General features: G+C 42.6%; 1 protein-coding gene across 1 annotated transcript; it reads left to right on the forward strand.

The window, feature by feature from the left end:
• The first annotated feature begins 12,405 nt into the window (after positions 1-12,405).
• GAL3ST1 (galactose-3-O-sulfotransferase 1) lies at positions 12,406-14,271 on the forward strand. Its single transcript, XM_025174718.2, has 2 exons — positions 12,406-12,539; positions 13,085-14,271. The coding sequence occupies exons 1-2, from the start codon at positions 12,406-12,408 to the stop codon at positions 14,229-14,231; spliced, it is 1,281 nt and encodes a 426-aa protein (XP_025030486.1). The 3' UTR covers positions 14,232-14,271.
• Positions 14,272-15,387: the final 1,116 nt, after the last annotated feature.

The following is a 15,387-nucleotide window of genomic DNA, read 5'->3' on the forward strand; positions in this document are numbered from 1 at the left end:
GTTCATGTCTTGATTTTTGATACTTTTATTGATCAATCATATTTTAGTCTTTTCCTATTTTGGCACTTATTGTTTCAGTCCATCCTACGATGTTGTTGCATTTCCATTCATCTGTGCATTCAGATCAACTGTATGTCTACAACTATATACTTTGTTAGACTATCATATAGTCTATAACTATTATATAGTTCAACAAGTTCATTATCCATCATGATTACTAGAAGAGTTGTTTGCTGGGCAAAGATCCAAAGTGTGGAGTCCTCGGGGTTCTCTGAGCTTGGTTCTTTTCTTGGAAACGTTTCATTACCCAGCTAGGTAACATCTTCAGTGCTTCAGATGCAAAGCGATTACATTCATTCAACCATGGATCCTCTCTGGTTCAGCTAGCCCTTGGTTTCTGTATATCCAAAGTACTCTTTCAACACTGGAAAATGTAATCATAATCCAGCCCTATATGCGGGGGTGGGGGGGGAGTAGAGAACATATGACCCACCAAATGTTGCTGAACTGCAGCCCCAGCCAGCATGGACAGTAGTTGAAGGATGCTGGGAATTGTGGTTCATACGCAATTGAAGGATCCCATGTTCCCCATCCTGAAGTAATCCTTTGTAGGTCATAGCTCACACTTTGAATTGTGCCAGGTCACTCGTGAGCTAGCAAGGCAGCTGTCTGCAGCAGAACGGGATGAGAATGCCAATGTCAGCATGGAGGTGTTGAGCCCTTTGAGTCCCAGGTCCTCACCAGATGCCGACCTCTCCTGTCGCCCCGTTCCAAGCACATCCAGGCCGCAGCAACTTTCTGTTTCTGCTTTGAGCTCCTGCCAGTGTAGACTGGGCTGGGGACCTGCTGGATTTTGCTACAGAAAGAGGGAAAGGAAAACTAATTATGCCAGAAACAATGTCTTTGTTGATCCCAGTCCTGCGGAGAGATACAAGCAGTTGCGTTGTTGTCAGAGCAGGCTTGGAAGCCTGGTGAATGAACCCTCTGTGCCGCAGAAAGTGGGAGGAGAGTCAGCTTGGGTGGCAGTAGCTGGAGTTGAACTGCTGAACATTTTCCATTCAGGGGATGGGGGAGGGTCCCATAAGCTTCTCAAGGGAAAGAGCCAGCCCTAAGTGGGAGAAATTTGGTCCAAAGGCTAGTAAAAGCTTTCCAGAGCGCTGTGGCAGATCTCCTTGAGGAGAGGCTGCTCCATGTCGGAGGAGCATCCCCAGGTTTTCTTGGCAAGCTTCACTTTAGCACAGACAAAGAAAAAGGAGTGCAGGAAAGTGCTTAAGCGAAGAAAAAGGTAATGTACAACCCCAGGTTCTTTTTGTAGAGTTGCAGCAGAAGCTGAAGAGATGCAATATAGAAGAGAAAACTGGAGAGGGGGTGATGGTTAGCAACTGTCAGGTGGTGTCCAGCAGGGAAAAAGGTATGTTTCTGACCTGTTGCTGACATGTGTGTACCAGTTCATAAGGAAAATATGTTGCGCACCTCTTCTTGGACCTACTACTCCCTCTGGGATTGCTTGATGAGCTTTAAACCAAGAACTGGTATTGTTATAGGATTAGGGTTCAGCCCTACTGAATTTTTGCTCCAACCGAACTCTCTGTGCACAAATGCATATTTATTTATTCTTTCATTTGCATTCTCTCTCAAATTCCCTTGTACTGATTTCTCAGCTACATTCCATTTAAAAGGAGAGAGAGAAACCGCTAACAACTCACAAATCTAATCAAAACCCAGTAAACCAGTCAGGGATTTCTAGGGAGATTTACTGTCTCTTGTCATTCCTTACCTTAGACATTTGATGCACAACTGAGAGATGTGGTATAAACATTCATTTGCTTTCTGAAATGGCTTTATTAAACTCCCTGGTAAAAGCAGCAGAAATATTCTGATTTTTTTCCATAGTATTTTTTTAATACTATGGAATGTTTTTTGAATATTTGTTCAACAACAACAACGACCAAATGCACTGAAAATGCAAGGTATTTCTTTCAGATGCTGTTGAGAGTTATTATCTGTTGCCGTGTGTTGCTATGTGGGATGTGGTGAGGGAAATCGTTATGACTGCAGTAGGTAGTTACTGTACATTTTCATGCTCAAGATTTAAACCCTGGAGACCCACCCTGAGACACCATGGGTGTGTAGGTGTTATTGATTCCTTCCCTGCTACTGCACTGGAGTATATTAATGATTAACCTATAGGCTGAATGGAGAATCAATGTAAAGGATGGGCAGTGCAAAAGAGGGAGCCCAGTGGTGGAGCCCAGATCTGAAGCTCCTGATATGGGAGCTAAAACAGTCTCACCTTTTAAAATTATGGTTATGCAATCTAGTTTTTTTAAAAAATGCAAAAGCAGATGGTATTCAAGGATCGCCAATGCCACACAATTAATAAACACAGCAGCAGCAGCAGCAAAAAAAAGAAAGGGGGTGGAAAGTAGTGTTTGGAATGGTTCTGTTATGGCCCTGCTGGACCTGTCTTCAGAGGAGGAGGAGGAGGAGGAGGAAGTACAGCCAGCGGCTTCAAGGGGTAATAGTCCTGGAGGGGGTAATTCCAGCAGGGTTGAAGCCAATGACTCCCCTCTGGCTGAGGCAGATCCAGCAAGCCCTCAGGACTCCCTGCCTGCACCCCTGACAGCCTCTCAGACTCTGAGGTTCACCCCCCAGACACAGCAGAGGCCTGCTTCAGAGATACAGCAGCAGAGGGCTGAGCTCCACAGGTCAGGTAGCCTGGCCAAGAAGAGGCTTGGCAGGAGAGGAGTCTCCAATGAGTAGTAGACCTCAGCTGTGCATCTGGGTGGTGGCTCAGCATGGCTTTTTTCTTGGCCTCACCTTGTCTCTCGTCTTTTCCCTTGGATTTTTTTGTTTGTTTATTGGATTCCTAGTCTCGACCCCTGCTAAGACTTGACAATGCTACAGTTGCCGCCTTAGCTATAGGTAAAAAGGACTCTTTGCTTCCAAACGTTCTGCCTGAGTTTGCGTTTCTCTGGACCCTGGAAGGTGTCCAGCTTGCTTTCTCATTGGCTGGCACAGAAAAGGTTCGGCTTACAACATAATTTCCAGAGATTCCTTATCTTGTACTGTTTTTCTCTCATCTTGGGCAGAATTGACTGCTGTTTTATCATGTCCTGCTGCAGATTGCCTCACTTCTCTAAATCTGCTCCTAAATCAAGGTGTTTGGGGCAGAAATCAGTACTGTCTTTACTGCTATGGCCTTCCTGAGAGCAGCTTATCCCATAAAAGTAAACGGCAATCAAAATTTCTGAATAGCTTTGGATATTCAAATGGCAAGGCTTGGAACATCCTCCCTGCTCAGATGCAGGAGATCCCTACCCTATTGGGCTTCCAGAAGATCCTGAAGAGCTGGCTCATCCCCCACGTGTTGGATTAGGGTGAGGCTGGAGCCCAGGAAATCTAAATCTTGCTGTATGGAGAAGTGTTTGTTTCCACTGTACTGAATGTTAAACTTTAAATATTGTGATAGACATTGCTATGCAAAATGCTTATGGGCAGAAATGACAGAGGTGGAAGAGAAACCTTTGACTGCTCTGGGACACTTGGGGCAACTGTCATAGAAGGGGGCCTTGGAGCTACAGCATCGCATAGCGTCCTGTGGTTGCTATCCCAGGGAGGTGGAATTTAGTACCATCCACAGGAACTTGAACTCCAGTTTAGAGCTGCCATTCTTCCACGCAGCATGGGGTTACATTGTCCCTGAAGGATCCCAGAGGGTGGACCTGCTTTGGAGCTTGTCCATTTTCTGAATTCCTAGATCATCAGTGGCTTGGTTGCCTGGGGATTATGTCCTTTAAAGACAGTTAGAAATGTCAGGTAGCAAAAATTGCTGCGCACTGTTGAATTGTAGGAAGTAACACATTTTGCCTGAGCTGAGGAATACAGCTGAGCTATGTTTAACTACTATTAGCTATAATGGTAGTAAAAACTGTTAATTTCTATTTGTTTTCATGGAGGGAGTGTTCTGCATACTGGTCATTTTGGGGCTGTGTGGCGGATGTAGATCGTAGAACAGATACCAGTGAATATTCTGGTAACAGCTGCATCCAGAACCAGATGTAAGGAAAGACATGATACTGAGGCTGGAATTGTTGCCAGGGCCCAAAGTGAGCCATCAGTAAAACATCTGACTGTCCCTGACTAATCCAGAGGCTTCATACTGCCTCTCATTTATAGTTGATGAACTATATACCCCACACCTACAGAGAGACAAATAAGATTTATATAAAAGACAGACAATATTATGGCTTAGCAAAATGTACATGAAATGAAGGCTGTGGTTTGTACACCATGGTGCATTATGTAGCACATCTTGCCACTGTGGTTTATTCAGCAAGTCATGGTGTTATATACATTTATGTTAACTTAATAACTTAAGTTATTAACTTATTAACTTATTACTATTATTAATATTAACTTAATATTGTTAACTTAATAACTTAAAGTTATCTCCCACTCACAAATGTTACCAAAGTGCAGTGGCATTTTTGGGTAAACTCACACAGGTGCAAATAAAATGAGAGCTCACTAGTGGATGGAGCACAGAAAGCAATCCTATACAACTTTACAGAGGCGTTACCAATTTAACAGATTTTACTGTCACTAGTTTACTGTCACTGTCAAACGAGATCTTGACACGTTTTGTTAGGCCACCCTCACTACGGTGAACTAATCCATATGTCCTCTTCCCCAGGCCATGCACAAAAACCTGCCGTAAAGATATCAGAGCTGCCATGTTCCCCTTTTCAAAGTCCTTCTGCTCACGGTCGCCAGTTGATCTCCCCACAAAACCTCCCAAAGATGGTCTTTTGCCATATATTTCTTTTCCCACTTCTTAATAAAAAGGAACAATGAGATCCGTCATATCATTCCACTTTTACCTTTTTGTCACAAGCTATTTTTAGGTATAGTTCTTACATCTAGAGGTGGATGTATTGCAATCTCTACCCTACCCTTCTCCAAAATCCCACTTTGAATACCAAATTATAAAGATTGGGGTTGGATTTCCAATGCTCATACATTCAACCAATCACTTCCTGAGCTCTTGGACCACCTAAGGCTTATTTACTAAATCATCTTTTGGGTTATGACTTGGAAATTATGGCTGGGTTCTCATAGTTGCAAGCAAAATCACACTTAACAGGCACTGGAAAGTCTTTTGACCACAACTTTCCTTGTTTTATGGCAGAACAGTGACCAAAGGTCAAACACCCAATTGCTCTCTTCACTGTGAGGTGGCATAGGTGAATGTAAGCAGCTGCTTGAAATGGTATCAAGTTGCCCAGCTAACAGATCACACCTGTCTGTCAGTTGGATATATCTGAACATGGGTCTAGTGCTAAACTCATGTCCAAAAATAGATATTGTGAGAGGTCACAGGTGCTAAGGAGGGCAAGGATGATGAGGGAGATGGTGATTGACAACAAGTGGGCTCCATCCTTCATTCATGCTGCAAGAGAATGGTAATGCCAGCAGTTAGTAAAGTTCTATCCTTGTTGCTGGCAACACCCAGAAGTAGCCTGTGGACAATCACTGAGTTGGAATGGAATAGGCCAAATAGTGTAATCCTCCCCAGGTAACATATGGCTGCATGAAACAGGCATGCAGCTGACAGGATGCAGTTCTGTTTCCTGGTTTACTCAACCTGCTGTGCTGCAAGGACCCACATTCACTTTCAAAACTCACTAAACTTATATATGTAAGGAGCCGCATAAGACCTGACAAGCCCTCAGAAAACCACTGGTCAGATGTTACACTACACAGGCAGATGCCTCTGCGAAAGCCAGCTATCTGGTTTTTCCCTCATCCCAAGCAAAAATATAGAAACTAGGGACATGCAATCCCCGAATATACTGTATCAGCAACTGTGTTGGCAATGAAGCATCTTAGATTGTAACCTTAGCAAAAATTGTGTAAGCAGAAGAGGGAGAAAACTACTCTAAAATTGTAGCAGCTCAGGATGACTTTCAGATGTCTCAGCTGTAGTCTGGAATGAGATGAAGGCAACATCAGGAGGACATGCCATAAAAAATGGCTAGTCTGGGGGCATATTTATGCCCTGCTTAGGTGGCATATGAGGATAAGCCCAAACAGAAGATCTTGGTGGGCAAAGTGTGAGCAAGAGGAACATCAAAAGTACTGAAAAGTTTTAACTTAAGGCAGATGGAATTGGGGAGAGGTTTCATTTTCTGATCACTAAAGGAAGGTGATTTATGATAGATAACAGGAAAAAAAGGCAAAGGCATGGTTGTCCATGGAGGGGAGGGGCAAGTGATGAAGCAGGCATTATGATGGAAACACCACAACATATGTGCTTCAGTCTAATGGGACACAAGTAGGTAAGAGCGGGATTTGCACCATGCCATCACCATGCACGTGTCATCATTTTTGCATCGTTGTGGCTTGCTGCAAAAGCCACTGGGAGAAAGAGTCTTTCAAAGCTCCAGGTGGACTCTTTTTTGTCAGAACAGAAAGAGACTGGATATATCCCCTGTCCCCACTGACTCTTCTTTTCGCCTCCAGTTTGTATCAGGTTCCTAACAAGTTCTATAGGGTCTCCTGTGGAGGAAGGTCAGTCAGAGACAGGAGCATGTGGTGTTGAGTGTCAAGAAGGAATAAGGGAGTCTTGTTCCCCATTCAGGATCTATTTACAGTTCCCATTCATTATTCATTAGCAAGGAGAATCTCATCTGTATCAAGCAGTCACTAGCAACACAAAGCCCACCCACCCCCTCCCCCAGGAGTCTTGGGGGGATGGCCGTTCCTGGAGTTCATGCATCCTCTGCACTCCAAAACGATTCAGAGAATTTCATTTTTTGGAATGCAATTTAATAAATCTACAAAGTATATTTGCTAAATCTGATACCATTCAGTATTGTAGAATTTGAAGTTATTTCGGCAGGCAGATTAGAACAAGTGACAAATGAAACAGGGTAGCATAAGAATAGTGCTGAAAGCATCTGAGAGATAAAATGAATTATGTTGCAGCCTTCACTAAATTGATATATTGGATTTCAACTTCTATACTCCCCATATTGTATAGGTCAGATCTGGAAAACTGCTTTTCAGAAACACTATAAGAAATCTGACTTAATAAGCCAATGTTATTTAATGAATCAATTTGGAGATTAAAAGACCATTAACATTTACAGCTGTATTGAAAATTAATATTACTTTTTCTTGGCTGATTTATTCTTATTTCTCTGTGTTTGTCTCAACTTGTCAGTTCTTAATAACTTAACTGCAGGCCATCATAGTTACGTATTGATACCAAATACTAGTTACTTTTTGGTTCAAATATAACTGCTTTCCATCTCCATTAAAATCTACACACACCTTTTATTTATGGTATGGCATGTTGTTTGATGCTAAACCATCAACTAAAGGTGCAGTCTGTAACTTTGGGGCCCCACGCAGTGCCTCAAAACTTTGGATACATAACCCGAGGCCACCAAAAGTTTGTAATTTTGGTTTTGAATTTAACAGAAGGGAAAATTATTAAATACAGTGGTACCTCGGTTCACGAACTTAATTCGCTCCACGATTCTGGTCGCGAACCGAATTGGTCGCGAACCGAATCAAATTTCCCCATAAGGTTCAATGTAAATAAGGTTAATCCATTCTGAACCATATGTTTTTTTTTTTTAAACCACAAAAATATGAAACAAAGTACAGTACCGTACAGTATGAAGAGAGAGAACACTAACCTTGCTTGAGGCGACTTCTGGCGTGGAGGACAGGAAGGCGGGTGGGGAGGTGGTTATTGTTTGGAGGGAGAGTCCCCCTCGCCTACAGGAAGCCACGACCACTTGTCAGAGCAGGGAAGATGGCCATGGGTCGTGTTTGTCACCCGATGCGGAGTTCGTGAACGGAAGCAAAATTTTGCGAACGGTGCTGTTTGAACCGAATTGTTCGTGAACAGAAGCGTTCGTGAACTGAGATATTATTGTACAGGACTGGAGAATAACTTTGTTAACCATTAACCATATATTTAATTTTGATACTGTTAATGTAAGTGGAATTAATTCAAATTCAGTTTTAGACCTCTCTCTGCCCACTACCTTTTTGATGTGGCTCCCCACATGCCAGTCAAAGGGCATGTGTGGCCCTTGTTCTAGAAAATGGTGCTTGTCCTTTTATAAACTATAGTTTACCAATCATAATGGCTGGGCTCCCACAACCTGCTAAGGCAAGAAGAAATAACATTATGGCTTAGCATGTTGTGCGAATCAGGCCATGTCATAAGCTGAAAGTCTACAGCTGAAATAAGATGGAAATGAGGGACACAGACTTTTGTGGGGAGAGGTACTAAAATATTCTCGGGAGCTACTGCTTGCTGAAGATGTGTCTTATATTCTGCTTGCATATTTGTAAATGAAGCTAGCTAGTGAAAACCTAAACTACACTGAGAAGTAACAAGGATCCCAGAAGAAGTCAGTGGCTAATCATTTCTGTTGTTGCCAAGAGATTGCATGGATGTATTCATGAAATCACTAGGAGCTGAGCTCAGCTTGAAGGGCCTTTCCCCACTTGCACACACCTGTGGCACAAACGTGTCCTGGCAACTCCTTTTTTTCTGCCGTGTCCCCAAGATGTTGCCTTCAGCTCATCCCCAGGTTATGAGTGAGACATGTTTAAGTCATCCCTACCCGTACCAGTTTTAACATAGTATTTTGCTCCTTACCAAACATCATCTAAGGGCAGGGTTAAGGAGTATTAAAAACCATTCGGGTTTGTCATCTATAGGAGGGAAGTTTGGCAGTGAATGGGGAAATCAGCCATAAAGGCTGTAAGGGGGTCGGCTTGGGACCAGCCAATTTAATGCCAGTATATTATCAGCTATCTTAAGGACAGATGGCAAGTGCTTCAGTTTAGCAATGGGAAAAGGCTTGGGCCTTTTTTTTATGACTAATGAAGATCTTTACCTAACTTTGTGGAAATTGTAATTTATTTCAAGGTGTTCTCTAGAGTAGTAAAGTGATAGAGCTTTAAGACATCTTCAGAGGCCTACTTGAATTACAGACAGTAGGGCTGCATCATCAGCATAAAGGAGAATAAAAATGGGGCAGTAATTGCTGAAACACAAGCTCACCTTTACTGCTGGAACAGTTCAAGCTAAGAGCTGGCTGGTTCAGGCAGGGGCAGGTTGATAGCTAAGGAGACCAACAGACGTTTAAGCCTCCTGAAGTATTATGGAACAAGACAATGGTACACTACTGGGTTTTGATAAAGCTGCCAAGAAAACTAAATGAATGCAGAATTCAACTGGAGGATATCTTTACCTTTAACCTCAATGGCAACCAAGGAAAAAGGGGAGAAGAAATTGGAAAACCAGGGCAGTGTAAAAGGGAAGCAACTCAAGTTTTAAGAGGATATTTCAGTTGAGGATGGAGAGGAAACCTTTTCATGAAGCCTTCCCAGAGTAAGCTGCAACTGGAAATAAGGATGCTTCCCTTCCGAGCTAGGGAAATCACTGGTAATATATAGCAATGAAGATTGAACCCCAGGAAAGAGAAAGAAGGTGGATCCTTTTGATTTATAGGCTTGGAAATATTTATTAAGAGTCCTAGGGATTTAAAGATCTACCAGTTATTTGGCTCCTGGAAAAAATAAAAGTTGATGACTCCCACAAAGTAATGACCTCTAAGGAGAAACTCGTAAGCTTTGGCATTTGATGTGAGCAGATGATAGATTAGTAAAAACAGCTATGCTCTGCAAAATTAAGAAAAATAGGAGAAAACAATGCAATAGATTAGACTGGGTTAGATCAAAGGATTTTTCTTGATGAAAGAACAATGGATTATCATCAGGCACAGGATTAATCTCCTCTTTAGCACAGTGTTTCTCAACTTCAGCAACTTTAAGATGTTTAAGATGCTGGCTGGGGAATTCTGGCAGTTGAAGTCCACACATCCTAAAGTTGCTAAGGATGAGAAACACAGCTCTAACATATAGTTCACCTTTATCTATTCTTGAGACCAAGAATACAAACTGTCTATTACCTTTGCTTCTTCATTGTCAGTTGTGAACTGATTAAGCATGCTGGCTGACAATACCTCTTGTTTATAGGGAAAGCGCTAATATTATTTTTGGTAGCGATTTTACTACTTTATATTCTTTTGTTGGCCACAAAAGAGTGGTAGGTTCGTCTATGCGGCACACAAGGTCCAATCAACACACCGAGTCGGGGAATCCTTTTATTCTTTTTATTGAAGTGCTTCAGCAAAAAGGGTCCTGTCTCTCTGAGGAGAGGAACCTTGAGCAAGGTGTTACATCAATCTTTATACTTTTCAGAAATAGGGAAGTAGGCATATAAAAAACATAACTGGTTACATAGTTGCGCAGACGCACTTGATTCCATGTTACATACTAACATTCCATAATAAGCTTAGCATGTTCTATGTTTTCTAAAATTTCCACCTGAGGGGTGTACGTTTCACTATGTTAATTAGCTTTTGGTTACACTAGGGTCGTAGGTGGCCTCATAACTGGGTCACTCGATGGTTTCTGAATACCTCAAAACTAGTCCTCTTCCCCTGTTCAAGGTACAACTTTTCTACCTGCTGTCAAATGTCTGTTACACAAATCACATCTTCTTGAAACTCAACCACAAGCATTTTATAGTGTGCTTGTCAGGTTCAGCCCAAAGAACTCCACAAGACAGTATAGATACCATTCTGTTGCGTTTATTAGCTTCCACCTCAAAGACAGAAATTTCTCCAGACTGAATCTAAACTTCCCAAGCCAGCAAGCCAAAACACCGAGGATTCCTTGGGATGGTGCCAATCTCATCTTCTTAACCTTCCCACGCTCCTGTTGGGGGCTAAGGAAATGCTTATCTCTCCAAGCGCGGCCTCCATCAAACCATTCCATCACAGTGGTCTAGTAAATATGCACACTAACGATATTCTACCATGTGGCCCTCGCTTTGTAACACTGGACATTTTGGGGAAGATGAGAAAAATACTAGACAGTTCACTGGGACTATATCATGCATCAGGGTACAGCCAACATTTTGTTTTTTTACTAGGTTTTCTGGAAAAGTTGTAGTGTTTTTTGTTGGTTTTTTTTGGGGGGGCTATTTTAGGATTTATATGGCAGTTTTTGTATGTTTTGAGGCTCAAAGTAAACATGGGACTAGATCTCTAGCTTCTGCGTTCTACACTCTGTTGTAAGTTGTGAAGAACTATGGAACAACAAGGCTGGAAAATATCTCTGTCCACGTCTTTCTTTTGAGCTGATTTCAAAAGAGATTATATTACTCTTTGTATATGGACCAGGATCTGTGAACAGAAAGCACCGTATGCAGAATCTTCTTCCTTTAGCCTTCACAAACCATGTCCTCCACCAGAACTTTTCCAGTTGTGAGTCAAGAAATGGGGCCTCTCCCAGATCTCTGCCGGCCTGCTTTGACTGTCCCAGCCCTGCTGCTCCTGCAGGCCCTGGAAACACATCTCCTTGGCCTGTCACAGAGGACAGTCCTGCTGCAATGCAGTTGTTCTCCTGTACTCAGGCATTCACAGTCTTGGAAACCAGCAGGCATTCCCTCCGGTCCAGCGGCTGAGCTTCTGGGGAAAACTAGAGGTTGATTCCCGTGGACTCCTGCTGGCTATAGGCAGGTGCTGTAGCCTTTTACTCTCTTCTTTGCTCTCTGCTAAGCAGACGGTGGGGCGCAGGCTGGCAAATTGTGTGCGTGTGGGTATCTTTGTGTAGTGAGACCCCCCCACTCCAAGAAGACCCTGATATGGTTGGTGGGCTGCATGACCTGTAAGGAGAAAATGGGAAAATACCTCTCAGCTAGAAAATGCAAATGGCCTGGGGTATTTATGTGTGCTGCTGCCTTCTCCCTAGTTTAAATTATTAATCAGAAAATCCACCTTGTTCCTCAGCCTTGCTCCCTTCCACCTATAGGAGGTGGATAATGGGAATGTAGGGTTACCCCTGCCTTTCAGGCCTGACACTATCAAATTGTCATTAGTCCCCCATAACAAATGCTTCTGATTTTTACAGTGCTTAGATGATAATCCCAGCAATGATCCAGTGCAAGAGGATCCAGATTATATTTTACCCACGCCATTCATAATTTTAATGTAGTTCTGATGAGCCAAAATTTCACATGCTTGCTTACATACTGACATCCTGTGCCATCTTTTCCATATCCCTCTTTTCTTTGACTCACTTCTAGGACGACAACTCAGCTTTTTGTATAAGGATAATCTCTGCATGTTCAGATTGGGCTGGGAAAAACCCGAATTCCTGAAGAGCAGTTGTCAGCCAGTTGCTAAGCCAGTATTAATCCAGATAGATCATGGCTTGATTTTGTATTAAGCAGCCTTCTTTGTTCTTTTATCTAGGAATTTGTCAAGTGAATTAACCAACCCTTTTCTCAACTTCTTCTTTCAGATGCTCATAATGTTGCCCCAGGGGAGGAACTGGAAGTCCATGTGTAAAGGCCTTGTTCTGGGAACCCTTCTCACTAGCTTCATGCTGCTTCTGTACTCCTATGCTGTTCCACCCTTACAAGTTAGCATGACAGAGTGAGTGAATTTGGCATGTATGAGATGATGCAGGTGCAGGAAGTGATGGGGAAGCCTTGCATTTTCCATTTTGAACTAGTCTTGCAGGGATCTTCCACAGAAAGCATTTGGAACAATTTATATTCATGAAACAACATGCACTGGTAGACACCTGAGATAATAAAACTATCACTTCAAAAGGAGATATATTCTCCCTCCATCTCTCTCTGTCTTTGGTCTGAAAACTCCTTGCAAGCAAAATACTGACAAAAATGGAATACTGTGCCATTGCAGAGAAAAGGTAGTGTGGACATATTCTCCTTTGATTTTACTATGCTAATTTTGCTTGCAAGGAGCTGTGCTGTGTTGTTTATTGCAAACAAAAACTGTAGTGTTACTGTCTATGATGCCTCCTGTGACTAAGAGCTGCTTCCAACGTTACTGATAGGGCATGGAAGCCAATGGCAGGTCTAGAACCTTTGCCAAGTAGACATAAGAAAGGTAGTGAATGTTTCTCCTGAATTCAGGAAAAATCCTTATTTGTCTTTCCTCATTTTTTTCCCCAGGATTCCCATCCCTTATTCATGCTCTTCCTACCGCACCCAGGCCCGGCTATCAGTTTCAGGAAATAGTAGCCAGGGCCCACCAGGACAAAAATGTCTCCCCAAACTAGATATCATGTTCATGAAGACCCATAAGACAGCTAGTAGCACCATCCTGAATATTCTCTTCCGCTTTGGGGAGAAACACCACCTCAAATTCGCCTTCCCCAATGGACGTAATGATTTCCACTACCCATCCTTTTTTGAACGGAACCTGGTGAAGAACTATCAGCCTGGCATGTGCTTCAACATCATTTGTAACCACATGCGCTTTCAGTATGAGGAAGTGCGCAAGTTACTGCCAGCTGACACTGTCTTTGTGACAGTGCTGCGGGACCCTGCCTACCTCTTTGAGTCTACTTTCCATTACTTTGGGAGCATCATTCCTTTGACCTGGAAGTTGGGAGATGATAAGCTGGCTGAATTCCTGAGGGATCCTCGGCATTACTATGATCCTAACGGGTTCAATGCACACTACCTCCAGAATCTCCTTTTCTTTGACTTAGGCTATGACAACAACATGGATCCCAACAGCCCCTTAGTTGAAGAGTATATTCATGAGATTGATGAACGTTTCAGTTTGGTCATGCTTTTGGAGTACTTTGATGAATCTTTGGTGCTTCTGAAGGACTTGTTATGTTGGGAGCTGGAAGACATTCTGTATTTCAAGCTCAATATTCGCAAAGGCTCCACAGTCTCAAAGCTGACAGATGAACTCTACCAAAAGGCCACAGTTTGGAACCTAATAGATACCAAACTCTACCAGTACTTCAATGCCACTTTCTGGCATAAAGTGGAAGTATATGGGATGGCAAGGATGGCTAAGGATGTAGCCAGACTTAAGGAAGAGAATGAGAAGATGAAGAGTATCTGCATCGATGGAGGCCACCCTGTGGATGCCAGTTCCATTCAGGAATCTGCCATGCAGCCATGGCAGCCACTGGGTAAGAACTCCATCTTAGGCTACAATTTGAAAAAGAGGATTAACAAAAAGCATCGGAAGCTTTGCCGCAAGATGCTTACCCCTGAAATCCAATACTTGACAGACCTTGGGGTCAACCTGTGGATCACCAAACTATGGAGCTGGGTGCAGAAATTTTTGAAGTGGTAAGTGGGTTATGCTTCTTGAGATTACCAAGCACATCTTCTCTCCATAAGAGTAATCTGGTGCTTTTCTTTTGGTTTCTTCCCTTCCCACTTCTTTCTCATATTGGTTGGTCAGGCACACACTGAACTCACATTGTGGCCACCAACTAATGTGAGAACTATCTTGAAAATAAGAGTTCCTGATGGTGAAAAAAAAAGGGGGGGGAGATGGATGACCAGGGGTTGTGACTAAGGTGGAAAGGAGAGAAGGCTGTACCTATGATTCACTTTTGACCTATGACTCACTTTTGGTCTAGGCTTTGGCAAGAAGAAAGCAGGTAAAACTGAAATAGGTGGATCTCATGTACTCTTCCAATGTGGATTCCAGCTCTCTGAGGTTGCTCTGCTGCTTGAACTACTTATGAGCACAGTGAAAAACAGACCAAGAAGCTTTTACCAATTGCGGTATTTTGCTATTTGGAACTTCATTCCCTTCCTCCAGCTCTCATACTGAAACTCTTGTGGACAGCAATCATAAGATAAACTGCTTACCCTGTTTTATTAATGTGTAAGATAGTTTGGCAGATTGGGGAAGTGCGTGCATGAAGATATTTGCTCATGTACTGTTTCTTTTATTTGTGAATATGAGTGGATGTTCCTTTCCTAGAGGCAAATCAAACATGTAGTTTGCCCTGAACTACAGTAAAGAGAGAGAACATGCATTGGCGGGACAGTACATTTCTTCATGTACTTTGAACATATCTGCACCAAAAGCTTAAGCAAGCAATTGTCATTCCCTCTTCCCTTGGAACTCTGAGCATTGTAATTTTCTGTTGAAGTTTTGAAACTTCTAACAGGACCTTCCACCAAATTCCAGTTCTCAGGATGCTTTGCAGAGAAGGAAGCCAAGTATTTAATTACTATTGCTGTTACACTTTTATAGTGCAGGTGTGCCCATGTGAAACTTAAATATTACAATGAGTAGATGAGCTGTGAATGAGTGTTTCTGTATGTGTGCATACTTAAGTTAAGCTCCCACACTGAACCAGAATAGCATCTTGTTCAATTGCCTTGCTATGTTCATCCTGTGCTTGAATCAATGCTGAGCATTTTGTTGCCTGCAAGAATGGGGGATGAGCAGATTCTACACTGTGTTCCCCAAATCTATCTCTGTTTAAAAT

This window comes from Python bivittatus, unplaced genomic scaffold (assembly GCF_059951505.1).
Source record: "Python bivittatus isolate LINGU-HERP-01145 unplaced genomic scaffold, Pbiv_v1 ctg000390_np1212, whole genome shotgun sequence".
Taxonomy (NCBI): domain Eukaryota; kingdom Metazoa; phylum Chordata; class Lepidosauria; order Squamata; family Pythonidae; genus Python; species Python bivittatus.